The sequence below is a fragment of the Bubalus kerabau genome, chromosome 8 (assembly GCF_029407905.1).
Source record: "Bubalus kerabau isolate K-KA32 ecotype Philippines breed swamp buffalo chromosome 8, PCC_UOA_SB_1v2, whole genome shotgun sequence".
In the NCBI taxonomy this organism is placed as follows: Eukaryota; Metazoa; Chordata; class Mammalia; order Artiodactyla; family Bovidae; genus Bubalus; species Bubalus kerabau.
Genome location: NC_073631.1, coordinates 101,442,533 through 101,470,022, shown reverse-complemented (window position 1 = coordinate 101,470,022; position 27,490 = coordinate 101,442,533). Strand labels below are relative to the sequence as shown.

The window sequence follows — 27,490 nt, the reverse complement described above, 5'->3', positions numbered from 1 at the left end:
TTCATCAATTCTTTGGCACCATTAAGACCTCTTACTGACTAATCTTATCTCATTTCTCTGTCCCTCACCTCCACCTTCACTAGACAGTCAACATCCCTTCATCCTTGATTCCCTCTTTATCTGGCTTAGATTCCATGGTCTATCGCAATAATTGTTGCATTTATGTTTACCTGGCAAATAGAGTTTTTCTGTTCCCACCAATAAGGAGAATCAAAGGCTTTTTCCATTTAGACAGAATGGACAATAGTATGCATTTACAGGTTTTCCCCAGGATTAAGTTAATTGTTTTGTCTTTTGTCATAGTCCAAAGATATCTGGACCTCAGGACATCCCACATGGATCCACTATACCAAACACAGCACACTAATTGGACTGTCTGAGCACCGCCCCTGGCAAGAAATGGCTAGTACATTGGAGACCTTAGAATGAAGCATGTCCTCCAGAGGGTGGGAAATAAATTTTAGGGGTCTGGTGGTTGGCACATTCTGGAACATCCCACCCAAGTAACGTGCATGTCTGTGGCCTTAGTCACGTCCAACTCTTTGCAACCCCATGGACTATAGCCTTCCACTGTCCATGGGATTTTCCAGGCAAGAATACTGGAGTGGGTTGCTGTGCCCTCCTCCAGGGGATCTTCCCAACCCAGGGATTGAACACATGTTGGCAGGCGGGTTCTTTACCACTAGCACCACCTGGGAAGCCCCCACAAAAGTAAAGAAAGCACAAATTATAGCATCTTGAAACTACCAAAACAAAGGTACGGAAGAAATAGCAAGAGTGTCATTAAATGATAAGCTCCTACTGCTGCCTAGGTATTTGGGGTGTCTTCTTCAGCAAATAAGAAGAGTCACCATCTTTCCTTGCTTCTCCGCCACTCCTCATACACACAAAACAACTCAACTTCTCTCAAGGTCCATGGAGGCGTCTTCTCACCTGCTGGAATGTGTCTCTCTAAGTATGCACATGGCTCACCTCACTTTCTATCTTCCTTGTCCAGACTGTCAACCTAGCCCTCTTATTTATCCTGATCACCTCCTTTATTTTCATCACATGGCTTATCATTATCTAGCTGGATATTGGAGAAGGCAATGGCAACCCACTCCAGTACTCTTGCCTGGAAAATTCTGTGGACGGAGGGGCCTGGTGGGCTGCTGTCCATGGGGTCACACAGAGTTGGACACGACTGAAGCGACTTAGCAGCAGCAGCTGGATATTACATTAGCTTGCTTTTAGGTATGTTTACTATCTCTTCCAGGCTAAAGAGGAAGCTGCATATGACCAGAGACTGTCCTGTTTATCTTTGTAATCACAGAACCTAAAACAGTACTTATTGGCATGGAAAGTGAAGTGAAAGTGTTAGTCACTCAGTTGTGTCCGACTCTCTGCTACCCCATGGACTGTAGCCCGCCAGGCTCCTCTATCCATGGGATTTCCCAGGCAAAGAGTACTGGAGTGGGTTGACATTAAATATTCAGTAAATACCTACAGTATAAGTGAATGAAGTTGTTGACTGAATATACCTTTCCCATAAAGATGCCAAACTTGCTAATACTACATGTGCTTTATCTGTGCACAGAGATCTTTTCTTCTAGAAGATTTTCTGAGCAAAAGTACGCACTGAGGATGAAACAGGGGCAGGCAGCCAGGAAGTTATCAATCACCTCATCCAAATCCATGCTCATGGGGAATGACACACTTCCTGAAGATACCAACACCTGTGTTATCAATTCTGTAGAATCACTGATCTGATACCCTCCATCCCCACCTCAGGAGACCCCCTCAATCTCACTAGTAATCCATTCCTAAATCGGAGTGCAGGAGACATTTATTTGCATACGAGGCCCATTCATTCCCTCAGCTGGCAATGATGTATGAGTTAAGTCTCTCCTTTTGCCACAAGCATCCTGAGTCCTCTCACTCAGAAAAGAGAAGCCATGGGCAGCAGAGGTTCTCAGCCACAGAGCCACCACACCCCAGGATAAAGAATTCTTTAATGTCTTAGGCATTTCTTACAGTGCCTCCCTCACTCATCTCCTTTCTCTTAGGCTTTTTGAGGCGAAGAAAAAGGGTGGCGTTACAGCTGCAGGGACGGGAAATTGTGCTGAAGGCCGCACAGGCCCTCACGTGCTCCCACACATGCACTCTAAGAGTGTAGACAGCATGAATGCTCACGGGGAGGATAATGAATGCTCTGTGCAAGTAACCCCACCTCTGGGAGTTGGTTCCTTCCTATTTGGATGCTCTTAGGCAATGTGAGGTGAGGGGGAAATTTGCCTCTACACAGAATTTAAGGGGAGGAGAGCACCAAAAATTTTAGTAACCGAGATAGATTATATTTTAATGCAATATTTTTAAAAATCTATATTAATGCCAAAAAAATCCATGATGAACAAAAATATCAAAATTTTAAAAGAAGGCCACTTACTAACTTGTTGGCCTTGCAAAATTAATATTACCAAATCTCAAGTTTCTTTGATGCCCCAAATGAGAAAGGAATACAGTCAGTTGTCTTGGCCAGGAGGCCATACGGATCAAATCAGAAAATGAATTTGAAGCACCTGATACACAGGAGGCACCCATGGATATTACTGGGCTTCCCTGGTGGCTCAGATGGTAACGAATTTGCCTGCCGTACAGGAGACCTGGGCTCGATCCCTGGGTTGGAGAAAAGATCCCCTGGAGAAGGGAATGGCTACACACTCCAGTATTCATGCCTGGGAAATTCCATGGACAGAGGAGCCTGGTGGGCTACAGTCCCTGGGGTCGCAAAGAGTTGGACACAAGTGAGCAACTAACACCTTCACTTCTCACATGGATATTACTATTCACAAGAATTGATTGAACTGTGCTAAGGGTGACAGGATGTTTGTCTCTCTTTCTCTCTCTCTCTCTTTTTTTTTTTTGTTATCCTGCAATATCTATGCTGCTGCTGCTGCTGCTGCGTCGCTTCAGTCATGTCCGACTCTGTGCGACCCCATAGAGGGCAGCCCACCAGGCTCCCCTGTCCCTGGGATTCTCCAGGCAAGAACACTGGAGTGGGTTGCCATTTCCTTCTCCAATGCATGAAAGTGAAAAGTGAAAGTGAAGTCACTCAGTCGTGTCCGACTCTAGCAACCCCATGGACTGCAGCCCACCAGGCTTCTCTGTCCATGGGATCTTCCAGGCAAAAGTACTGGAGTGGGGTGCCATTGCCTTCTCCGACAATATCTATGAGAAAGGTTAATACTGACAGTTCTTCCAATGTTGTTTACCATCTAAACCTCATTTGCAAACAAACACAATTAAGTATTGACAGGAGCCCTCCATCAGACCAGTTCCCTGAGTCTCTTACGTCCAGCCCATTCCGTGAGCCCATGCTGTGACACGGGCTGAAGTCTCTGTCTTTTTCCCGTGACCTCCACACTTTCTCTTTTGCCTTTCCTTGCTTCCCACTTCTAGAAGGCCAGTCTCAGGTGTTCTCATTCCAAAATGATGATTGCTCCTCCAAGGGTACCGAAGGATGAAGTGTGCAGAAGTGGGAGAAAGACACCTTTGCTGGCCTGTTGGGAGTGCTCACCCTGTGGATTTCTCTGGGCGCTGCTCTGGTCAGGTGTGCAGTGTCTGGTTATCACAGTTCTCCTGCTACCTGAAATGAGGAGTTGTGGTGAGGCCACGGTGTGGATGGAGGGCAGAGTTTTCCAAACTGGAGACCATGACCCAAGAGTGGATCACAAAATCATTCATCACGGAACTGGGAGTGAATCATGGTTGCAATCAATACTAGAAAAATAAAACAATATGCACTATCAGAGTATGCCACACATAATAAGGATGAAATTTTTTGTAGGTCTTTTGTTTCTGTTATATATACACATATGTCAGCTTTTTCACCTGCCATATCGATTAAAAAAAAAAGAATTTGTGGCCAGCAAGCCATCAGCCCCTGCAGCCACCCCTCAACGGTGTACCTTGAAGGGATTCAGGATGGAAAAAAACCAGGATACTGACCAAAGATAGCTGAGGTGCATATCAAAGGAATGATTTCAATGAGCCGGAGCCTTGCATCTTCCCATACAAAGAAAATTGCTAAATTCCTTACCTTGAGATACCTGGTTTCCTTTAATTAACAGTAATCTTTTACTGATCCCTCCATCTGATCTTTGTTGCAAAAACTCCTAGTATGCTAGCTTCTTCCTTAGGAGCAGTCCCTCGGGGCAATCTAAGAGGCTGACTCTCAGGCATAAATTCTTAGGAAGTCTGCCAAATAAAACATAATTCTCAACTTTTAGGTTGTGCATTTTTTTTTCAGTCAACAAATGTAATCTATTCCTTACTGTGAGTCACAGTAAAATGACTTGAAAGCCACCTGCGTATCAGTGAAGAGTTCAGGTGCTATAGTCAAACTCCTTGGGTTTAAATCTTGACCATGCCACTTGTTATACATTCGTGCTTAGTCATGCCAGACTCTTTGTGAGTCTGTGGACTGAAGCCCTCCAGGCTCCTCTGTCCATGGGAATTTTCAGGCAGGAATATTGGAATAGGTTGCCGTTTCCTCCTCCAGGGGAACTTCCGGACCCAGGGATCAAACCCTCGTCTCTAGTGTCTCCCACACTGGCAGGCAGATTCTTTACCACTAGCGCCACCTGTGAAGCCCTCAACTTGCTATGAGACCTTAGCAATATTTCCCCCCTTCTCTATGCCTCAGTTTCCTCATGTGTAAAATCGATGACTAATACTACCCACTGTGAAGAGTAGTTGTGAAGATTAAATGATTTAATGCATACAATGTTTGTAGAATAGTGCCAGGCACAGAAATGAGCTATTATATTATTCCTGTCAGCAGCAGCACCTGCATATAATGTATGAACCCTGGGTCAGGAAGATCCCCTGGAGGAGGGCATGGCAACCCACTGTAGTACCCTTGCCTGGTGAATCCCATGGATTCACCTGGCGGGCTGCAGTTCATAGGGTCACAAAGAGTCAGACACGACTGAAGTGACTTAGCACACAAGTATCCACTCACAAAGTGACTGAAGCAGTGCCTGAGACATGATATGGGCTCAATAGTTATTTGTCCTCGTGGAATACACTTTGTTTATCACTGTATTCTTCTGTATTCTGTTCTCCTCTGCACACGAGAAGATGACGCTTGCCCATCTCAGTGAAGACAAACAGGACCTTGCAACTAGGTCTGGCCAAGATTGTAGATGGAAGGGACGAGTGCCACTTCCAGGCCTAAACAATTCATCGCTCATTTGTGATTGTTCGGTGCTCTTTGACTCTCCTGAGGCAAACCCTGAAGACTTGGGTTGGGGCAATCTGTGAACGAGGTGGTGGAAGCTCTAGCCTGGGTCCTTGAGGGATTGTGTGACTAGAGCCCACTGCCTCCCTTCACCTCAACTAACCTGTGCAGACAGGTCACATGTAACCTCCGTGTGCTTGATGATCACGCTTTACGTAGATATAATTCACATGCCATAACATTCACCGTTTTAAGTGTACAATTTGGTAGTTTCTCATATATTTACAGAGTTATACCAGATTTCACAGGACCTTGAATGCCAAGCTAAAGAGTTTAAGTTTTATCCTACAGAAATTGGAGAGTTAATAGGAAATTGTCTTTTAATTGCATAAAAAAAATGTTTACTAATTAAATAATCTGACAAACAGTATTACCCTTACTTTCGGCTTCTTCCTAATTTTATCCATATGTCACATTATTTTTTTCATGTTTGTAACCATGTCCTATCTATGACTTTGTTTTCTATGGTAACCTTAGGGTTATTTCGTATATATTTTTCTCTATATCTAGATTGTCTTCATTCTAAAGATTTGTTAATGTTATTGTTTGGCTGTGGTGGCTCTTCGTTGCTGCACGTGGGCTTTCTCTAGTTGCAGACAGCAGGGGCTACTCTTTGTGGCCACGCATGGGCTTCTCATTGCAGTGGCTTCTCTTGGTGCAGAGCACAGGCTCTGGGTGTGTGGGCTTCCGTAGGTGCGGCTCTCAGGCTCAGCATTTGCGGCTCTCCAACTCTAGAGCACAGGCTCAGCAGTTGCGGCGCACACATTAGGGCTTAATTGCTCCGAGGCATGTGGAATCTTCCCAGACCAGGGACTGAACCAGTGTCGCTTGCATTGCAAGGTGGATTCTTTACCACTGAGCTACCAGGAAACCCCCTGTCTTCCCTTAATGGCTACACCGTGTCTCTTGTTATTGTTGGATATTTATAGTTTTCCATTATGTGTATAGAACTGTTTTTCAAACATACATGTGTGTGTGTGGACTAGGGTGATTCAAGTGAAATGCCAAGGGTATAAAAATTAAGGAAGTATCCACATTCAGGCTGCAATTTTTCACCTAAGTGCCTCACTTGCCCAGTCCCAGCCCTACACTTTTAGTGAGGTGTCTGTGTGCATGTATGCGTGTTTTCCTTCTAAATTATTCCCTCAGAATGAGATGACTGGTTCTCATGACAGGATTCTTGGTTTAGAGTCCTTTAAAGTTCTTATTGCTCTTGCTAGGGATTACTAGAAGGTTTCTTAGGAGAATTCCATTGACGGTTTTTTTAAAACATAATTTTGATACGTGCACCACAGCATTTTACAAAGATTACAAACGTAACAGAGCAGTAAAGCGATTATGACAACAGTATGTCCCCACTGTAGTACAGCTATGGCCATAGAAGATCCACAGGTCTGACTTTGTACATTTGCTAGCCCAGTCAGAACACTCCATTTTTAGCCAGTTATGCCTTCACGCAGTCAACTGTTAAACTCAGTCATCAAAGAAACCACAACAAGCCATTCATATTGAATGTATGTCCCTAGCAGATGACCCTTCTGTATATACCAACCTGCTCACTCCAGGTGTATAATTTCTCTCTATGAGACTAGCCCTTAGGACAGCAACCTCTATGCCAACAGATTCATGCATGAAGACTGGTATGACTATTGCTATTTTATCACAAACCAGGTTCCTAGCTGTAGGGCTCAAATGAAATTGCTATTATTGGGGGACAAATAGTATCAGAATTTGCCTACCCACAACAGTTTCTGTAAAAGTCAAATGGAAAAATCTCTGGCCCAGTGTTTTGTACACATTTTTTTCCTGGGGGGTGGGGGGGCAGGGCACTTTTTAAAAGGCACTGAAAGGAAAATCACCAGAATGGAATTCAGAGAGGTCTGGGTTCTGAGTCATCCCCAGGCAAATGTAGTTCCCGATCTCACATAATTAGGGGAAATATTAAAGGGAGATAGAGCAGAAAGAGCAAGGTTGAGGTAGAGTATGGTATCATGGAAAGGGGTTGTTCAAAAGAAACCAAAATTGTCCACAAAGCTCTTCCAGCAACTTTCCTTTGGTTATCCTGGGAAAGAATGTGTTAGGATCGCCAATTAGGATTGATTAACTCATTACCTGCTGCTGCAGCGGCTGCTGCTAAGTCCCTTCAGTCATGTCCAACTCTTTGCGACCCTATGGACTAGATAGCCTACTAGGTTCCTCTGTCCATGGGATTCTCCAGGAAAGAATATTGGAGTGGGTGGCCATGACCTCCTCCAGGGGATCTTTCCCACTCAGGGACTGAACCCACATCTTTTTTGTCTCTTGCATTGCAGGCAAGTTATTTACCACTAGCGCCACCTGGGAAGCCCAATTCATCTAACTCCTCCTAATTTGGCATACTTGAAGCTACAATTTTATTAAAGTTATCTTTTCTTTTGTGGGTTTCTGTCTTATTCATCTAGAGAGCTTTGCTAAGTTACTGTGTATGAAATGTGCTGCTTCCATAGAGTCTTCCTTTCTAAAGATTCAATGTCCTCTGCGTGTTTTGGGTTAAGCTCATCAGGGATTCCTAACCTCAAGAGAGGCTGGCTTTAGGAGAAAGGGTTGCTGAATTACATTCAGTATGTACAAACAGCTTACATCTAGGGCGGAGTGTGAAGATAGCCCTAGGAGGCTACATACAGGCTGCTGCTGCTGCGTCACTTCAGTCATGTCTGACTCTGTGTGACCCCATAGACAGCAGCCCACCAGGCTCCTCCGTCCCTGGGATTCTCCAGGCAAGAACACTGGAGTGGGTTGCTACCTCCTTCTACAGGCTCAGTTCAGTTCAGTTCAGTCGCTCAGTCGTGTCGGAGTCTTTGCGACCCCATGAATCGCAGCACGCCAGGCCTCCCTGTCCATCACCAACTTCCGGAGTTCACTCAGGCTCACCTAAATCTCAAGCTGATGTTCTGCAACAAGATGCAAACCATTTCTCTGGGGTGCACCTTACTAAGAGCAAAGGGCGCTAAACTCCAGCAGTAGTAGTCAGTTCAGTTCAGTCTTTCAGTCGTGTCTGACTCTTGGCGACCCATGGGCTGCAGCACGCCAGGCCTCCCTGTCCATCGCCAACTCCTTGAGTTTACTCAAACTCATGTCCATTGAGTCGGTGATGCCAGCCAACCATCTCATCAGTGTGTTCCTACAAATTAAAGTCCTGGCTTTGGTCAAATTCCCAAAAAACCATGCTAATGGGCTTGATAAATAAACTTATCCTTTTGTGCTCTCAAAAAAAAAAGAAAAGAAAAGAAACCAAAACTCCTTTCCAGGCTATTATTTATGGGAATTCTGTTACTTTTGCTAAAGCATTCGCATTTCCACGCGCCACACCTGCTGGTGGAGCTCGCTGCGGGGCGTTGGGGGTGGGGGGGTGGGTAAACCACCCACTCAAAAGGAATCCGGAGCCGCTAGGACCTAGCAGGAGGCACGTCCTCGCAGAGCCCCTCGGGCTAACAGACGTGCGGCATCCTGATTGCCGGGGCGTCCAATCAGAAGCTGCGCTTGCCGAGCCAGACTCCCATCATACCCGCCCCTTCGGCCTGTCTCACCCGCTATTTAAAGACCCGCGCTGAGCCTCCTCGGCACGGTTCTCTGATCCCGGTCAGCGGAGCTCAAGTAGTCATGGCCAACCACATCGTGCTCTACACCGGCGCCAAGATGCCTATCTTGGGGCTGGGCACCTGGAAGGTAAGTACCCTGGCGAGCGTGCTCCGGGGCTCGCTTAAGTGCTCGGCGCGGCCTGGGGCGGGAAGAGACAGAGAGTGACCCTGAGCAGCGCCCCCCGCGGAGGACACCAGGCCTCGAGGGAGCCACGCTCGGGCTGGTCGGGTACCGGCAAGATCTGGGCCTGAGGTTCGGGAGCCCGGGCGCTGAGGCGGGCGGGGCGCTCGCCTCGGTCTCGGGCCGGGGGACTTACGGTGGGGTGGGGAAGGGGTGCTTGAGAACGGCTCGCGGGGTGGCCGACCCCATAACTCCTCGTGCATGCGATCCGCTGGAATCCGATCTCAGCTGGAAAGGCAACTAGAGGGCGCCGATCGAAGGGAAATTTTCCCATGTCTCCGTCGCTGTGGCTCGGTGGATGAAGGTCCAGGAGGGGCGTTCCCAGAGATGGAGCAAATAAGAGGCGTGGGGCGTGGGGCGCCGGCGTCCCTGCCTAACCGCACCTGCGGGCCCCCGCGCCTTTTGTCTTTCTTCGCAATAGTTGATCCTTAACCGTTTCCGGCTTTGCTCCCTCAGGAATAAGTATCCCAAGGTAAGCCTGGAGTCTGCAGGTAATTGAAGTAGGCGGCACGAGTGTGCCTAGGACCTTTTTATTTACACTGTCTCCAAACGCGCTGGTCGCTGAACTCCCGGAGGCCGGCGTGCCCCTCGGAGTGTCCTGTGCTGGACGAAGGAATCTGCGGGGGTGCGGGTGGTGAGGGGAGGTTCCCGCCCATGCAAAACTGAGGGCTGGCATCGGTAGTTAAAACTGCCTCCTGAAACCTCGGCACCTCTGGAGCCTCTTCACAGCGTCCCCAGGAAAAGGTTAGGAGTAAAAATGGTAGTCTTGAGTATCTGACAGTTGGGGATCACCGAATGATGTTACGGACGCCGAAGCAAAACCCCCAAATTTTAAACCGTTTGTAAGTTAGCTTGGGGTATTTTGTACATTACATTCTACTGCTATGATTCGGGTTTTCCAGGAATTTTAAATATAGGACTGGGCATTAGCCATTTGCACACTAAGGAAAGAAAAGATAAGGAAAGAAAACACTATAGAGATTAAAGGCACCTTGAAATGGTCTGAAAGAGACAGAAGATGGTATTTATCTGTACCCTAAAATCAGCAGCTGAAATCTTGTAAACGTTCACTGTCGTGGAGTTGCCTCCCAGGAAAAGTATTTCTTGGACAAAGGAATCAGTTATATGTGCCTTGTGTTTCCTTCCAAAAATCCAGAGGTGGCTCTAAGGGTGTAATTGAATTATGACCATCGTACCAAGTAAAATTCGGTCTGTCGCAGGTTATTCTCTTGGAATGGATGTGAACAGACACTTTCTTGGCAGTGGCAAATTACAGTTTCTGAGGCAGCACAGAGACAGACACGTGTCACTGGAACAAAACCACCTCCTCGCTGAGCCTTACAAGTTTGTGGTTTCAAAAACTGGGACCTTAGGTCCATTGTTTCAAAATCAGTACTCTCGGGTTAAATAAGGAGTAAAAGTTGATTTAAAACTAGGGCTTTATCATTTGCTTGAGCTCTTAAAACCTACCCCCAAGGATGTATATTTAGTTAAGATAGCTCTATAAATTGGTATGTTTAGATCATTCACTCCAGTAAGTTCGTTGAGTGTAAGGGTAGCGTCTGACTTGGTCACAAACTATTCACAGAACTGCTCACAGAGCCTGGAAAATGGTAGGTATCCTGAGGATAACATGTTGAATTAATATGAAGAAGTAAGATAATTTCAGATTTGGGGGAGTGGGTGAGGAGTTGAAGTTGTTTGGAACCTTGTAGAGGCACGGTAGGGGAGGTGACAGGGAGATAAATGGTTTAAGTATGGGCTTGGAGTAGATTTCCTTCTTTATAAGGAGAAGTATACGAATAGTGTTTGATACCTTTCCCCTGTATGTGTAAAATATATATTTTCACAGATGCTGGACAAAAATGGGGTGACCCAAATACCATTTGCTTATCTTTGTGAGAACTGGGGGACGCCCTGGGAGTGAGGGCAGTTCTTGGTTCCCATGCATCTTCCGTATCATGGTGGCTCAGTTGTATCCTTCGGACCCTTGGCAGGGCTCTGGGAGTCTCCAGTCAGTTACTTTGAAGGTCCTCAGACTACCCCTTCCTCTCCTTGGAGGTGACGGTTTCAGTCCACTGCGAGAACACCTATGCCTCCAAGCCCATGTGGCTTAGAGGCCATTTCCCCTTGGCAGGCTTGCCTTCCCCAGTGGACAGTAAATAAGCCACGGGTATTGTATTCCCAGGAAGCGGCTAAAACAGATTACTTCTGATGCTGACCAGTGTCCTGTTGCTGATAAATGTGTGGAACTAGCTGGAAACTTTTTGAATGTAAATGGCCATTGTAACTTACCTACATACTCCAAGCCTAGGAGTGGAGGACAGTTTTCTCCTCTGCTTTTCCATCGTCTTCTGCCCACACCCACGAACCTTTGAGACATTTCCCCCTAAATGTCCCCCACCCAATGAAAATTCAACATCACAGATAGACAGTACATCTGTGTGTGTCCTGTGACCCTTTGACAGGCCACAGAACATTTTATAAGTTAAGTGTTTTTGTTTTTGCCCCCAACAAACCAGTTTTTGCCTCTTTGAGGTTGACGAACACTTCCTTGAGGAGAAAATGCTGAGAAAGAACTCAGGCCAAGCTCTTGCCGGCCTGGGATCCCGGGCTAGAAGAGTTGGAGCTAAACCAGTAGCTTGTCTTTCTGTTCACCTGCTTCATCTCCCTGCAGGCCTCCACCTGCAGCTCTTCAAGAGCAAAGATACTTAAATAAGTCCTGCCTGCGCAGGGCCAGCCCTGGGCCACCCCCATTACAACCAAGTGGAGACAGTGGTGTAATTTAGGACAGCTGGAGAGAAAGTTAATCTCAGTTTTCTTGTTGGTTTGTGTTTGTGGCCAGACCTGGTTGTGAGCTTTGGTGTAAAAAAATAGCCAAAATGGACTGTTTTCATGTGATAAGGCAACGAAAAAGATCCTTCTTCGGCAGTCTGCTCTTTATCATATGAAATTATGTTTTACATTATTAAACTGTAGATTTGGGCGTAATTGAACATGAGCCAAATGAGGTTGGCTTATCTGCACCAAGCAATAAAAACACCTCTGTTGAGGTGAAAGACTGTCATTCTCTGGATTCTCCCAGATGCTTATTCTATTGGAGTCCTATGAGTGTGGCAGACTTGAAGACTTCTTGGTACAAAATCGATGGATACGGGCATCGTGTGTAAGCACAGGGCAGGCAAGCTGGCCCAGCTTGCTCAGGTTTCCCCAGACCTTATTGTCCATTGATTAAACTGGAGCATAAACCCTTTCAGTCTCCAGAATATCTTTATGTTCAATATCAGGATACCTTTATTTTGTTTTGTTTTGGGAGGGTTTCTATTTGTCTGCTTTTGGGCTGTATCACATGACATGTGGGATCTTAGTTCCCTGACCAGGGATCGAACCAGTGCCCCTTTATTGGAAGAGCAGAGTCTTTTTTTTTTTTTTTTTTTTAGTGCTTTATAACAGCTGTTTTATTATTTTCACAATTCTGTCTGTTAATTGGTACACAGCTGGATACTTCTTCATTTTAATCTCACTCTTTAGACACAAATCTTACATAAAATCTATAACATACAAATAATTGCTGGTACTCGAAGATGAAAGAAAATAGGCTATGAATGACATTTACAAAAAGATGGAAAGTAAAGTTCTAGCGCTGACTAATATTTTCAGCTTGAAATAATGCACATGCCAAAAAAACATTTGGGAGTGGCAAATTTTGCTCTCCTTAAATTTCGTGAATGAATAAATGAATGAATGTGTGCACAACTTTCTGGAAAGTTCTATTAAGATCCTTAAACAAGACATATGAATAACAAGAATATATTAGCTATCTCTATGGTGTAGGATACCGATTCAACCTCATGGTCATGGAGAATGTTCCATTTTATAAGTAGATCTTCATCATCTTGCAAATAAACTTGTGAAACTCATTACAAGAACAATCATTCCAGCCCCATTTTCTTGAAGGAGCATTTAGCATAACTCAACACTCTTTAGGATTGTTGGGTTCACCTTCATGCCAGAATGTGGCACTTTCGTTGTATGGTGTCTGATCAACCCATTGCCAGTGTCTTTCTCCCATTGTCAACGTCCTGTCTGACAGGCCCACATAATAAGCAAAGTCAGTTTTCAGTTTCTGGGTGACGAAATCCTGCTCAGCTTTGGTGTTGATCACCAGCAGGTGAGCGTTCATTCTCAAGCATTCCTTCTCACTTTCATTCCAAGAATTAGCTTCATTAGGAATAAAGTAGCAGTTAGAACTAAATGGCCCCCAATTCTTTGGGCAGCAGCTCCAGTCTTTCCCTTCTAGGGTCGAATTTTCTTTCACACATTCCAATTCTGTGTGAGTGAGTTCTCTTATAGCCTTTTCTTCTTTATGAACATAAGAACATTTTTGAAAAAAAAAGATAAAAGCGATCAAAAATGAGATTGCTAATAGTAGCAGAAGTATCAGCAATGAGGTAAGAAGTAGCTTGGAAAAACTATGGCCACTTTGGTGAAGTTTGGTCTCTTTGGGAGCTGCAGGAGGCTCTGATTCGGTACCTGATGACTTGGGTTTATTAAACTTCACTTCAGCATAAGTGACCTCTGAAGTCATGCTGTGATCTTCTGTTCTTGTCAAAGAATCCTATCCGTCTCTTCCTTAAAACCACTTAAAATGAAACGCAAGCACGGTGGTAACTTCTCATACTTCTTATCACACAACTAGCTGAGAACAGAGACCGTAGGCCGCAGGCGTCCTTCGGTTCTCCCGAAGGAAAGGAGACACTGAGGCCTCCCCGGTCGGATCTTAGAAGCCCAGGCATAGTTAGCAAGCATGGCGGGTTCCGCGCTCCAGATGGAGACTCAGCCAGAATTTGAGAGAGAGAGCGCGACACGGGGAGACCAAGTTTCGGTGAACAAGGCCCCGGAAGAGCAGAGTCTTAACCACTGAATCTCAAGGAAGTCTCACCTTTTGGTTATTAAGGTGCTGAATTGCAAACAAGAATGTTATTTGTAAATAGGACAAATCAAGACAGGGACTGTTGCCTAATGCCCATTACTTTGTGTGCTTTTCCAGTAACCCCCAGGGGTTAGTAAACCGCAGCACATTTTTATAAGCAAAGTTTTATTAGAACACATCTCACTCCTTTACATATTGTTTTTGCAGCAGCAGAGTTGAGCAGGTGTGATGAGACTGTTTGGCCCACAAGGCCTAAAATATTTTCTGTCTGGCCACTTAACAGAAAAAGTTTGCAAATTTCTCTTCCAGAAGATTCTAAATAAATTAACTGGAAGTTGGAATACATTTTGAGAAATTAGGTCACAAATGTCTGTTGAGCATACATGTAGTTGAAATGCTTTATATACAATGAGAAGCAGAAAATTATATCATGACATCACTAATATTTTGAACAAAACCGATAATTAAAAAGTAAGGTTAGTTTTTGTTTTTTTTTTAATGTAGGTTGAGCTTCTCTGAAGTGAAGCTGGTTTAATCAGAAGAGGTTAAACAATGCTTTTCAGTGACAATGTTCTTCTGATGTGTTACTTTTCAAGGCCTTAGAGGTTGACGCCTGTTTCTTTATCAATCAAAGTTTACATCAGAAGTTATGGTTACCTATTTTTTGCTCCTAGTTTATCACTGGCACACTGTTAAACTTCTTACCCAGGTTTTTTTCCCCTCAAAGTGAAATTTCCTTTATTCCTATCCCCCCTCTTCATTACAAAAGTGATACCTGCTAACTGAAGAAAGTATTTTTAAAAAGTCAGAAAGAACACAGTCCTCTGTTTCCAGACATCTGCATGTTAAAACTACAAAGGAGTCAGTGTCTGAGATACTGTTTTTGATGGACTTTGTAGCCTGCCAGGTTCCTTTGTCCATGGAATTCTCCAGGCAAGAATACTGGAATGGATTGCCATTCCCTTCTCCAAGTTTGGAGCTGGAGTATTTTTGTTGTTTGTTTGTTTGTTTCTGACTTGCAGAGGGAATAGAGGGAGGGATATTAAGGTAACTAGCAGCACGAGCTCCATGCAGAGCAGAAGATGATTGGGTTTTGAGAGGAGAGAGAGAGACACAGATAGTAATTATTCGAGTTGGGACTGCCTGGCCTGGAGTGTTACATGAAAAGGAAATAGGCCCAATTTGTGGAACTGACTGGGGGGTCTCAGGTAGAGACGTCAGCGATGTCACTTGGTACCATCAGCTAGAACGTTGTCCAGTTGCTGCTCAAGCTCAGAGCTCTAAGTTCTGAGGGGATGGGCATGGGCAGATGTGCCCAAGTCACAGGACAGATTGGTGGCAGAAGTGAGTTTCAAACATGATTTCGCCTATATGATTTGTATAATTTGGCTATTTATAACTTGGGTGTTTCCTGTACTGGTTTTCTGTGGATTTCTTGTAAGATGTATAGAAACATATTTTCATGATTTATCCTCTTTTCAAGGTCTCAGTCTGGACCCCTGCCTTGTGTTTGCAGTTTTCAGTGTGGCCAGGGGGTGAGAAGATGGTCTAATCGTGTGTTGGCATTCCCAAGTTTATTGAGCCTTTTTTTTTTTTTTTTTTCCCACCAGATCTTAAAGTGGCTGCTTCATTAGTGATGAGGAAAGTTAGTTTAGTGTCCTTCGGGGGAGGGTTCTGGGTAATTAGTACTGAACGAAGTTTGTGGATTCCAGTACATTTTCATCTCGGAGGATGGTTTTCCAAGCCCGGGTAACTTGTCCTCTCCCTGACCAGTGTCTCCCTTCCTCTAAGGACAGACCTCTGAGCCAAGGCTGGCCCTCAGGTCCTGGTGCCAGTGTTCAAACCCCGACATCTCTTTCTCACTGCTCAATCACGGGCCAGTTTCGTAAACTCCGCACCTTCGTTCCCTAATCCAGAGATCACGGGTAACCAGGGTTGTGGTGGAGATGCAATTCAATGATACACTTAAAACTAGGGAAGACTGATCCGTACTAAGTGGGAGCTGTTGTTATTTTCTCTCTGAGCCTTTGTGCGCTGCACACCGCGTGGGTCAGGTTCCATTTGTGACAGGACCTGCCCTGGCACAAGCCTCCTAGTAACCTCATGCCTGTCCCCGGGCTGGCCCTGGCCCACCCAGCACAGGTGAGAGCCGTTGTCCCCACTGCACACAGGGCTGGAGGCCCCAGACAGCCTTCCCTCCCATTACTGCAAAGGTGTGTCTGGAGAGGGGAAGCCAGCATGTCGTATCCGTTTGCTGTAGTCCTCTTATGGATTGCCACAGCTTGTACGTATTTAATTCGTAAATGCCCAACAGTCCTTGCTTCTGCTCCTCATTGTCTTTTGAAAGCAGTTTGGACTCAGCTTCTCAGCACATGTTTCCCAACTAATCAGTCTTCTCTGTCCGGGCAAGGGTCAGGGAGCCACAGCTTCTTGGTGACCTCTTGTAGGTCATTTCTGTCCTTGGCTCATCTATACAAGCATCATAAGAACTTTTTTTTTTTCCAGTTTTGGGTCCATTGTTCAGCAGCCTTGATTATTCTACTCGGCACTCTTTTGGTCCCAAGGAACCAAATAACCAATTTAATCTTAAGCAGGAAAGAAAATGTGTTGGGGGTGGGGAGTCACTGACTTAGAGGATGTCAGGAGTACCAGATCCAGGGCTATGAAGCATGTGACCCGGAGCTGTCTCTCCTCCACTCTTCATCTGCCCCTCAAACCCCACTTCTGTCTAGCACCTCCCGGCACACGTGCTCCCCGCACAGAGTCACCAGCAGAATGAAACCGTGTCCTGAGAGTGCCAGCTGAAGTCCAAAGGTGGAATCTTGTGGGCCTGCTGGGATTACATCTCGGGCCCTGTACCAGTCGCCGTGGCAGATGCAGTGCGTGGCCGGGCCTTGGAAAGATGCCTGCCCTCTGCCCGGGGTTGAGGGCGGTGAGCTGCTAGGTCAGCACAGTTCAGGGCCCCACAGAGAAAGTCCAGCCAGGGTGCCTTCAAGCCTGAAGAAAGTTGATGGCATGCTGGAGTCCCCTTCCTGGGTCTCCATATTCCACCTGGCTCTCTCTCCCGGGAAGGGGTGTGCCCTGCTCTCATCAGCGACAGGGGGCCCCAGGGACGCTGTGGCATTTCTGGCTATGCAGAGGTTCCCTGCCCTGTTCTTCTCACCATGAAGGGCGGGGAAAACTGCAGGAACAGCTTGGGTCCTTTGGGGACCTAGGCAATGGCCAGGTCGTCTGAAGATGTCTGATGTCACACCCGAGGTCAGCATCGCCTGTCTGCCCACCCCGCTCCCTCCATGGTGGCGAGCGATCTGGGCGAGCTCATGGCTCGATCTTGCATTCCTCCGCCTTCCTCTGTTCGCAACAGCTGATATCAAAACAGCAGATGTCTGCAGCTGCTCATGGCCCCCGGGGAGTTCCCTGCTCATTTTTTTCTACCCCAGCTCTCCGGAGGAATGCGCCCTATTCACCCAACGGTCCCATGCACATGTTTGTTTTCCACCTCTCTGGTCCAAACAGGAGTGTTGTGCAGATGGTGTGTGCGCAGTCGGGCTGGGTTCTGGATGGCGGGGTGCTTCTGTGCCTTCCTGCTCACCCAGATGCACACATGGTCCAAGCAGGGGCAGCGTTCAGTCTTTATGCAGCTCTGACCACAAACCATATGGTGGTCTTCCATGAATCCCATTTCCCCCTCCTGTCAACTTCTTTCTGTCCGCTAAGTGCCTTTGAGCGGCCACCTCCCACTTCCACCTCTTAAAGCAGATTCCTACACAGCGAGATTTGAGCACAGGCCTTTGAACCTGCAGCAGTCGTTTTTGACTTTGATACTCCCCAAACTGCATAAAAACAGGTGATGACCAATACCAGAATCCACTTGTAAAAGGATAAAATAAGTCATAGGCGTTCACTGACAAAACTCGAGAACTAAACAGTAATTGGAATGAATATTTAACAGTGATTTTGAAGTATTTTGAGTTGTTTGAAAGCAGTGGTATCCCTCATTGTCTTAGGAACTAACATTGAGATAGTGGGGGCTTTTGTTTATACAGTTCACTTAAGTCGCTCAGTCGTGTCCGACTCTTTGTGACCCCATGGACTGCAGCACTCCAGGCTTTCCTGTCCATCACCAACTCCCAGAGCTTGCTTAAACTCATGTCCATCAAGTTGGTGATGCCATCCAACCATTTCATCCTCTGTTGTCCCCTTCTCCTCCCACCTTCAATCTTTACCAGCAGAAGTGAGTCAGTTCTTTGCATCAGGTGGTCAAAGTATTGGAGCTTCAGCTTCAGCATCAGTCCTTCCAATGAATATTCAGGATTGATATCCTTTAGGATAGACTGGTTGGATCTCCTTGCAGTCCAAGGGACTCTCAAGAGTCTTCTCTACCACCACAGTGATTTGTAAATCAACAGATGCTGAACAAACAAGGAAGCGAGGGGCTTTGGTCCATCTAGTTAAGGTGATCTGTGCTGCTAGTAAAGGGTGGTCAGATTTTCCTAAAGTGAAGCACTGTGGCATCTCACCTCGGGTGGCCTGGCTTTGCGGGGGCCTTGAAGGAGCAAGAGCCACTGAGAAGCCTGGGTTCCCTTCCTCCTGGCTTGTGTGCAGACTGTGTTTTGTTTCATTTTTGGTCTTATCCCCTTGTCTTCCATTTCCTGTTTCTTTCAGTCCCCTCCAGGCAAAGTGACGGAGGCTGTGAAGGTGGCGATCGACCTTGGGTACCGTCACATTGACTGTGCCCACGTGTACCAGAATGAGAACGAGGTGGGTTTGGCCCTCCAGGCAAAGCTGCAGGAGAAGGTGGTGAAGCGTGAGGACCTCTTCATCGTCAGCAAGGTACCCACCCTGCAGGGGAGCCTAAGGGAGGGTTCTCGTCCATGTTCATCCAGGGCAGCATCCATTTAGGGGCCAAGACCACACTCTGGGGTCTCTGAACATGGCTAGGGTTATCACCCAGCAGGCGGTTCTTCCTGGGCAAATGTGTTGGCTCAAGGCCTCACCCAAGGCCATATGGGCTCCAGGGCTCGCCTGTCTGTTGGATGCTCATTCCACGGGACTCGTTGGCTGGAGCCCCTTGCTGATGAGGCTGAGGCTTTGGGTTAGCATCCTCTTTCCAGAGGGTTATCTCTGAGGACAGGACTTGGTTCCCCTCTGCAGATTGAGCTCTCTTGGTGGTATCCAAGAGATACCGGGTGGGAGGGTGAGGCTGGCCCCACGAAGACCAGCCTGGTGGGAACTATGTTCAGGGCCTGGGGCTGGCTTGCCAACCTGCCCATTCCATTTTGTGCCTTCAGTTTGGTCCTCCTGAAAGGGTTCCTTGACCTGATTATCCTCCCTTCCTTTGGGAAGGTAGGATTCACGTGTGCAATAGAATCTCTGTCCCCACCATTGACAGCATCATGGTGAAGTCTGTGGGTTGTGGGTGCGGAAAGCGAGTCCCCTGTCCCCGAGCCATCTGGCTCCCGGCCTGCGGGCTAAGACGTGTTCCCTCCCTGGCTTCAGCTGTGGTGCACGTATCACGACAAGGACCTGGTGAAAGGTGCCTGCCAGAAGACGCTCAGCGACCTGAAGCTGGACTACCTGGACCTCTACCTCATCCACTGGCCCACGGGCTTCAAGGTAGGGGCTCAGGGGTCGCCAGTGGCATCGCCCTCTGCTGTTAGCAGGTCGCAAGCGGGTAGACCCTCTGTGTGTGTCCCTGCCACTGCACTCGAGGTGCGGTCCCTAGACCAGCAGCAGTGGCCTCGCCTTGGAGTTTGTTAGAAGTCTGCCTCGGGCCCCACCCAGCCCTCGGACCCAAACCAAGGGTGGCTCACGTGCACGTTTGAGTTGGAGGAGCACCACTCTTTGTTATTTGGTAATTGGGTAATTTCAACCTTTGCAACAGTGAACACAGCTAAGATGACACTCCTGCCCATAAGGCGGCGTCATCAGCTGCCACCACTCCCCACCACTTCAGGCACCTTCACATACACACACACACACGCACACATACACACACACACGCATATATACACACGCGTACACATATATACACACGCACACACACATGCACACATATACACACGCGCACACACACACACACACATATATACACACGCCTGCACCCTGCACTTAATGCATGCGTTTTCCCATATTCCATACATATGACATCCTGTGGAAGCTTGATAAACCTCGGCAACCTACCTCTTGACACAAAAGAACTCTAGAGTTATTCCATCCTTAACCTCCATTCTAGCCACAGGCTCAGTTTTCTGCTTCATCAACCAGTGTGAAAGCATGTGGGTTTTACCCTGAAGCTCTTATTTTATTGCACTGTGGTGTATCTGGGCCTGACTTACATCCTTTGTTTTTTTCACAATAAGCTGGCAAGGCTCAGCGAGGTGGTGGTTTTGTAGGCTTGGGTCCAGCCAGAACATGGGCCCTGGGTCCCCTGCTATCCACACACCCCCGTCCATGGCAGGCTTCATCTCACTGACCAAGAATTGTCCATCTCCACACAATGGTCAGTGCCCACCCATCTGATAGAAAAGGGGTCTAGAGGCTTCAGGAGCTGTCTATTTCTTTTTCCCAATGATATGAATTTGCCCTTGATTATCCTCTGCAAACAGACAGCTGTTGCAGCTTAGAGTAATTGTTTTAGAACTTTGCTTTCCACAGTGCGTCTGCCCCAGCACATCTCTGCAGGTCTGTGATTGTTTTTGATTGTTACCGCAGCCTGGGAAAGACTCCTTCCCCTTGGATGAGGACGGCAACGTGATTCCCAGTGAGAAAGATTTCGTGGATACCTGGACGGTAAGGCGGCCCCTGGCTTGGCCTCCCCTTTCTTGCTGACTCCCCGGCCTCCTCGTAAGGGACCAGGCGTGAATGACCTGCTCTACCATTTCTTTCGCCATGATTGTTATTCCGTCACTGCTGTGGCTCTTCCTGCCTCATTAAAGCTGTCCTGACTTTTGTCTCGATGCCTCTTGTCTTCCCAAAGATCTGACTTTCTGGCACTGAATAATAAGGGCATGACCCGTTAAGCTGGCTGGTACAAAAGGTGCTTCTGGTCCTTGTCCTTCTGGGCACATGTCAGCAGCAAGCAGACCCTCTTTGGTTCTAGGCCATGGAAGAGCTGGTGGACGAAGGGCTGGTGAAAGCTATTGGAGTCTCCAACTTCAACCATCTCCAAGTGGAGAAGATCTTAAACAAACCTGGCTTAAAATACAAGCCGGCGGTTAACCAGGTAATGTCAGCCGGGGAGCTGGTGTGCATGGGAGACTGTTCTGTGACACTCGGATGCTAGCACTTCCTTGTTATCCACACCACCCGGGAGGTAGATCCCTGGGTGCTGGCTTGAGTTATGGCTCAGAAAAGACTGTGCCACATCTGAGTGAAACTTGCAGGAGAGAAAGTGTTTTGAGCCTAGCTTGTGATGACTCGGAGTCTTGAGACGAGCTGTGTGCAGACATTGACATCCTCAGACCTGTCAGTTGATAAATGGCCAAAGCCAGAAAAACCCTCGAGGCCCATGGCCATGGTAACAAGACTAGGATCCTTAATGTCAAGAACACTAGCTGGGAAGCAAGACTTGTCACCGCCCAGCCAGGAGATGGGACGCGGGTTGCCCATAACTTTCTGTCTGGAGGGAGGAGTCTTAGCCAGGGAGGACTTCCGGTGTGGCCCGTGCCCACGGGCAGCATCAACCCTCCTGTGTGTATCCGCAGATCGAGTGCCACCCATACCTCACTCAGGAGAAGTTAATCCAGTACTGCAACTCCAAAGGCATTGTGGTGACTGCCTATAGTCCCCTCGGCTCTCCCGACAGGCCCTGGTGAGTCTCCATGGGATTGTGTTCTCTTATCTGTTGGCAGAGATTAGAAATGGCTGAAAAAGGAAAATCCAGCGTCAAGGAGAGTGCTTCCGAGGTGATCAGCAGATCTCCTGGGAGCCTCCTGTTGGGTTTCCTGGTTGGCATTTTTAGTAGCAGGATGCCTCCTTTTTTCCCCAAAGGGTTGTGAGTTGATAACTGAGCTCTGAGTCAGGAGAAGACTGGCGGGCTGCCCTCTGAGGTCAGTGGGCCTTAGGATTAGGGTCATGGCTGCCTTGAGCAGTGGTCACTCACGCAGACCATCTTGCTGTCTATCTCCAGGGCCAAGCCCGAGGACCCTTCCATACTGGAGGACCCCAGGATCAAAGTGATTGCAGACAAGCACAATAAAACCGCAGCCCAGGTACGGCCGTTTCCAGGCTCTCGTGACTGTTCCCAGAATGTCCTGCATTTGTGGTGGTTCCCGTGAGCCTGGAGGAGCAAGCCCAGTCAGCCCTCCCCAGACGTATGGCTTGGGTCCTGAAGCGTGGTAGAAAGGGCACAGAGGACCCTTAGAAGACCATATGGGGCTGGGGATGATCAGACCTGCCCCGCTACCTCTGAAGGCTACTATGAAGGTCCACACTCGCCCTTGTTCAGGAAAGCCCATCTCTGCTTGCAGAAGGGCTCAGCTGTGTGCTCCCAAAGGCTAGCGGGAGCTCCTAGACAGGGAGTAACTAACATACAGAGAGACACGGAGGCTGAGAGCTAGGCCGGGGGTTGGGACCTGAGCGCCTCCCTTCCTCCTTGCAGAGCGTGAGGCATCACCCCTGAGCTGGTCTCCTCACTGTGAAGTTCTGGGGTTTCTCTCTTATGGTGTGGGCCGGGCTGGGGGTCAGATTGGGCGAGTGGAAAGTGCAGAGCTCCTGATGGACGTACGCACTTGACATCTCTTTGCACAGGTGCTGATCCGATTCCCCATACAGAGGAACCTGATCGTGATCCCCAAGTCAGTGACTCCTGAACGCATTGCTGAGAACTTCCAGGTAAGTCCTGGCTGGTCGCCCCGGGGCCCCCTCGGTGGAGGAGGGGCCAGCTTTTTACCAGGCCTCTGGATGGTCATGTGTGGGCCCCGCGCCATCTCCGCTCAGACAGGAAGCCCACTGTAGACACAGGACACTGGTTCCTCGTGGGTGGCATGCTGTGCCAGGGCGGGCCCTGGGCCTCGTTGTATGTGCACACACCTGTGCTGGGACTTCTCAGGGACTTGTCATTTGCCTGAGAAATGTTGCTCTTGAGTGATGCTGCCCGGATTTGCATCAGGGCTCAGTTTCCCCATCTGTAAAATTGATAACCTATTTCAAGGGTTATCACGAAGATGAAATAAGATGCACACAGCACCTGGTACTGTGTAAGCACTCGGGAAACACTGCTGTGCTGACAGCTCCGTGGCCTGCAGAGACCTTGCAGGGCTCCAGTGTGGTGTCCTGTGCGGTCCTCTGGGCACCTGCCAGAGCCGAGGAGGCCTTCTGACACCACAGCCCCTCCCGCCCACCTGCCTGCCTCCCGCACCAGTGTCGGGGGCCGGGCCAGGAGACGAGCTCACCAGGAGGGTCCCAGTGCCCCTGAGCCTCTGCTCACCCTGAGGCAAGCAGCTCTCGGTCTTCACCCAAGCCCTGGTTCCTGTGACTCTCTTTGCAGGGAGAGCGACTGATCACTCCTGTTCCACTGGTCGGGGGCTGCGGCTGTAACACGAGCTGCTGGCCGCCTGGGGCCTGGGCAGGGTGGAGGAGATAGATAAAGTGGTAAAATAGCATGAGAAACACATACCCTGCTAGAGATGGATTTTTTTGTTTCCTGTTTTATTTTTTAAAAGCGTTGGAAAAGAACATTTTCATTAAAAATTTTTTTTAAGGACCCACTTTTGTTATTTTTCAAACCTATTTACTTTTAATTGGAGGATGTGTTAGTTGCTCAGCCGTGTCCGACCCTTTGGACCCAATGAACAGTAGCCTCCTACATTCCTCTGTCCATAGGATTTTCCAGGCAAGAATACTGGAGTGGGTAGCCATGCCCTTCTCCAGGGGATCTTCCCAACCCAGGGATTGATACTTGGTCTCCCACACTGCAAGCAGATTCTTTACCATCTGAGCCATCAGGGAAGCCCAGTTGGAGGATACTTGCTTTACAATACTGTGTTGGTCTCTGCCACACATCAGCCATAGGTGTGCATACGTCCCCCTCCCTCATTTTTAAGCTTCCAGGCCACATGGCATGTGGGATCTTAGCTTCCTGACTAGGGATCAAACCCTCGCCCCCTGCAGTGGAAGCAGAGAGTCTTAACCACTGGCCTGCCAGGGAATTCCCTGGGCAGAGGTTTTGAAGTGAACCAAATAGAAAAAAAAAGAAGTATCATTTTGCCTGGAGGATCTGGAAGGCAAAGGTCTATTTTCATCGTTCATATCATACCCAGACAAAACATGTGCGTTCTGAGTGGCCACGTAATAAACTTTCTCTGAGTTTAGTCTACCTTCCTGCTCCTCCGCATAGCAGGCAACATCTCACCAGAGGTCCTGCCTGGAGCTGATCATATGCTTTCATATTCTGTGTTGGATTTTGTTGTTGCTAAGTCATGTCTGACTGTTTTGCGACCCCATGGTCTGTAGCCCACTAGGCTCCTTTGTCCATGGGATTCTCCAAAAAAGAATACTGGAGTGGGTTGCCATTTCCTTCTCCGGGGGATCTTTCCGACCCAGGGATCGAACCTGAGTCTCCTGCATGGGCAGGCAGATTCTTTGCCACTGAGTCACCAGGGAAGCCCTTACCTGTGTTGGATAGCTCTTTACAGAGCTTTATCGGATTGTGGTTTCTGTTTTGTTTTCTTTTTAGGTCTTTGACTTTGAACTGGACAAGGAGGATGTGAGCACCTTGCTCAGCTACAACAGGGACTGGAGGGCCTGTGCCTTGGTGAGGTGAGTGCCGGGAGAGCCCCTGGAGGGATGCAGACGAAAGAATAACTGCCAGAGGCCTTACCACCCAGGTCCTGCTCATGCAGCAGCTCTGGCTTGCTCACGTTACCTGGCCTTCTCCGTGTGCAGCAGGGAGCATTTACAGCACATCAGCTGAGCCGCACTCAGCTCCGGGGAAATGCCCGGCGCCCTGCCCCAGTCTCTCCTCGCCCTGCGCACTGTTGGCCTAACCTGCAGTAACCTGGGGGCCAAACAGCTCCTTTTTTTTTTTAAGCTGGGGTATAGTTGCTTCATAATATTACATTAGTTTCTGCTGTACAAGGAAGTAAATCAGCTATGTCTATATATATCCCCTCCCTCCTACCCTGTCCCACCCATCTAGATATATTAACTTTTCCTTTTCAAAATTAAGTGGCTCATATGAAACCAGATGATTCCAGGTGGCTCCTGCCCCACCTTCCTGGAAGAATTTCCCCGTGACTCTTTATCCATAAGGACTCAGGGTTTTGGTCGGAAGACTATGTGCTCGGGGCCCGCCAGCACCCCAGCTCTGACAGGGGAGCCACTGGACCCCTCCAGTAGACATGAGCTGGTTCCTTGTGTTCCCTCTGATTTGTAGTTTGGAAGGAGACGACAAGGAAGTAGGGTTTGGTTTTATTTTCTTTTTCCTTTTCGTTCCACTACAGTAACTCAGGAAAGTTTAAAACACATTTCCTGCTTTCAAGGAGACTCTCCCCGTTTTACACAGAGACTAAGAACCTGCCCTGTCCCTGTTTGTATTGTCCAACCTCACCGTTCTTCTCTGTCCCCTCTGGTAGTTACCATCCTAAGCAGAGTTTGAGCGTTCCCTCAGGCCAGCCCGGGTGCTAGCTGTCTTTCCAGCCCTTCCTCTCTCTCCAGCTCCTAGCTGGCACCCCTGGTGGTCCCCCCACTCCTCCGGCAGGTGTCCCCAGGTTTGCTTCTTGGTTAACAACTCTCGCCTGTGAGCGTGTGGCTGCCACGCTGTGGCCACAGGCGAGTTTACCACTGGCCCTCTCTGAGGTCCCCGTATGTGTTAATGGCACTGACCCTTTAGACATTAAAGTCTTGTTTGATCTTGTGGGCAACGGAGAGAGATGAGAGAAGTGAATCAGTCACCAGGTTCCATCCTTGTTCTCCTTTGAGAACCGCTCATCATTCAGTTTCCTTTCCCCTTCCAGCTGCTGACACAGCGTGTGGCAGGGCAGCTGCTGGAGGCCACCGATGTGTAATGGATTAGGAAAGAGCTGTTTTCCCCAAGCAGGGTTCACCCTGAGGCCTTTCACACTCCTCCCAGCCAGGCTTTCCAACACTATATACCTCCAACTCAGGCCATAGGACTGTGAACCTTGGCAAACAACTCTTGTATCTTTCCACCCCCAGCTCAACGTCCAGCCTGTCCTCTCTCCCTGTGTTTCGTATAGCAAATCTTTAGTTGTTCACTTCCGCTCCCACTGGCCCTGGGAGACTTCTGGAGATGACAGTGGCCTCTTGCCCCCTGTGTTCCAAGCACTTGCTGTGTTATGTGTGTTCTGTGTATCTGTGAGTCTGCTTTGTTTTTTAATTGGTGGAAAATTGTTTTACAATTTTGTGTTGGTTTGTGCGGTACGCCAATAAGAATCAGTCATAGTTTTGTGTGTATATATATCCCTTCCCTCCAGGCTCCCTGCCCTCCCCCAACCCCACCCCTCCAGGTCATCACAGAGCGCCAGGCTGGGCTCCCTGTGTTATTTAGCAACTTCCCACTGACTTTTTGTTTTACACATGATAGTGTATGTGTGTGTGTGTGTATATATATATATATATGTCAGTGCTACTTTCTCCGTTCGTTCCACTCTCACTTTCCTCCGCTGTACCCACAAATCCATTCTCTACCAGGTTCATCAGTACCGTTTTTCTAGATTCCGTGTATATGCGTTAATGTACAATACTCAAGACATCATTTCTATTTGAAATTGGTTACGGTAGCAATCTCAGCCAGGAAAGGCTAATGTGTTCCTATTTCCTCCTGACAGCTGTGCCTCCCACAGGGATTACCCCTTTCACGAGGAGTTCTGAAGGAGTTTTGAAGCTGCGGGTGCCTGCCCTTGCCCAGGTGACCTGCCATCTCCCACCTCACTTTTCTTGTGTGTAGCGTAATTTGGCCCGTGTCCCTCAGTGGTGGGTCAGCGACTTCTAGACAAACCAGCAAGGGCTCGGCCAGCTTGGTGTCGGGTCCAAAGAGCAGAATCAGTAGATTAGTAGAAGTCTCTTCAGTTTTCCTTTGCCCTTCTAGTCTGGGGATCTGGGGAACAGGCAACCCAAATACTCTTTTCTAAATTGAATTCACAAAATCAGAATAGTGCCTCTAACAGTGGGGTTTTGATTGCTTGGAACTGTAATCCTTTCAGCTAGACTTTTCTTTGCCTCAAATAAAAAGTGCTCTTATGAGTTTGATGCTGTCTCTCTTGTTTCCGTTTGTTGAAACAGTACACTGCCTTCTGTGCCCCTCGACCCTCCTCCCCAGATACCATATAGCTCCACTCCACAACAGGAGGAAAGACTTAGCATCTTAGCACTTAGGACCTCAGTACTACACCCACTTGGCTTTAGGGGGCTGGACATCTGACTGCACATCAGACACCCAGGGGGCTTTGAACGCGAGCATGCTGGTCCTCATCCCTGGAAACTTATCTAATTGGTCCAGGTGTAGCCAGGACATC

General features: G+C 48.0%; 2 protein-coding genes across 5 annotated transcripts in view; one reads left to right on the top strand and one right to left on the bottom strand.

Moving 5' to 3' along the window:
- Positions 1 to 27,224, top strand: part of LOC129659523 (aldo-keto reductase family 1 member B1) — a 185,869-nt gene extending 158,645 nt beyond the window's left edge. Inside the window, exons 2-11 of one of the 2 annotated variants that reach the window (XM_055590965.1) lie at positions 8,883 to 8,986; positions 18,678 to 18,845; positions 19,512 to 19,628; positions 20,727 to 20,804; positions 21,115 to 21,237; positions 21,719 to 21,825; positions 22,144 to 22,225; positions 22,764 to 22,847; positions 24,691 to 24,773; positions 26,804 to 27,224. In XM_055590965.1, the coding sequence (XP_055446940.1) occupies positions 8,921 to 8,986; positions 18,678 to 18,845; positions 19,512 to 19,628; positions 20,727 to 20,804; positions 21,115 to 21,237; positions 21,719 to 21,825; positions 22,144 to 22,225; positions 22,764 to 22,847; positions 24,691 to 24,773; positions 26,804 to 26,846 (951 nt within the window). In that variant the 5' untranslated portion in view covers positions 8,883 to 8,920 and the 3' untranslated portion in view covers positions 26,847 to 27,224. Of the gene's footprint in view, positions 1 to 8,882; positions 8,987 to 18,677; positions 18,846 to 19,511; positions 19,629 to 20,726; positions 20,805 to 21,114; positions 21,238 to 21,718; positions 21,826 to 22,143; positions 22,226 to 22,763; positions 22,848 to 23,502; positions 23,719 to 24,690; positions 24,774 to 26,803 lie in introns of those variants that run through there. The other variant, XM_055590967.1, reaches the window with a different exon arrangement.
- On the bottom strand, positions 13,053 to 13,667 carry LOC129659525 (C-type lectin domain family 4 member A-like). Of its 3 annotated transcripts, none has more exons than XM_055590969.1 (2): positions 13,460 to 13,667; positions 13,053 to 13,366 (listed from the first exon to the last, which is right to left on the bottom strand). In XM_055590969.1, exons 1-2 carry the CDS (start codon positions 13,665 to 13,667, stop codon positions 13,053 to 13,055), a joined length of 522 nt encoding a protein of 173 aa, XP_055446944.1. The 3 variants fall into 3 exon arrangements, with proteins under 3 accessions (XP_055446944.1, XP_055446946.1, XP_055446945.1); XM_055590971.1 differs by having other exon boundaries at positions 13,562 to 13,667; XM_055590970.1 differs by having other exon boundaries at positions 13,053 to 13,474; positions 13,589 to 13,667.
- Positions 27,225 to 27,490: the final 266 nt, after the last annotated feature.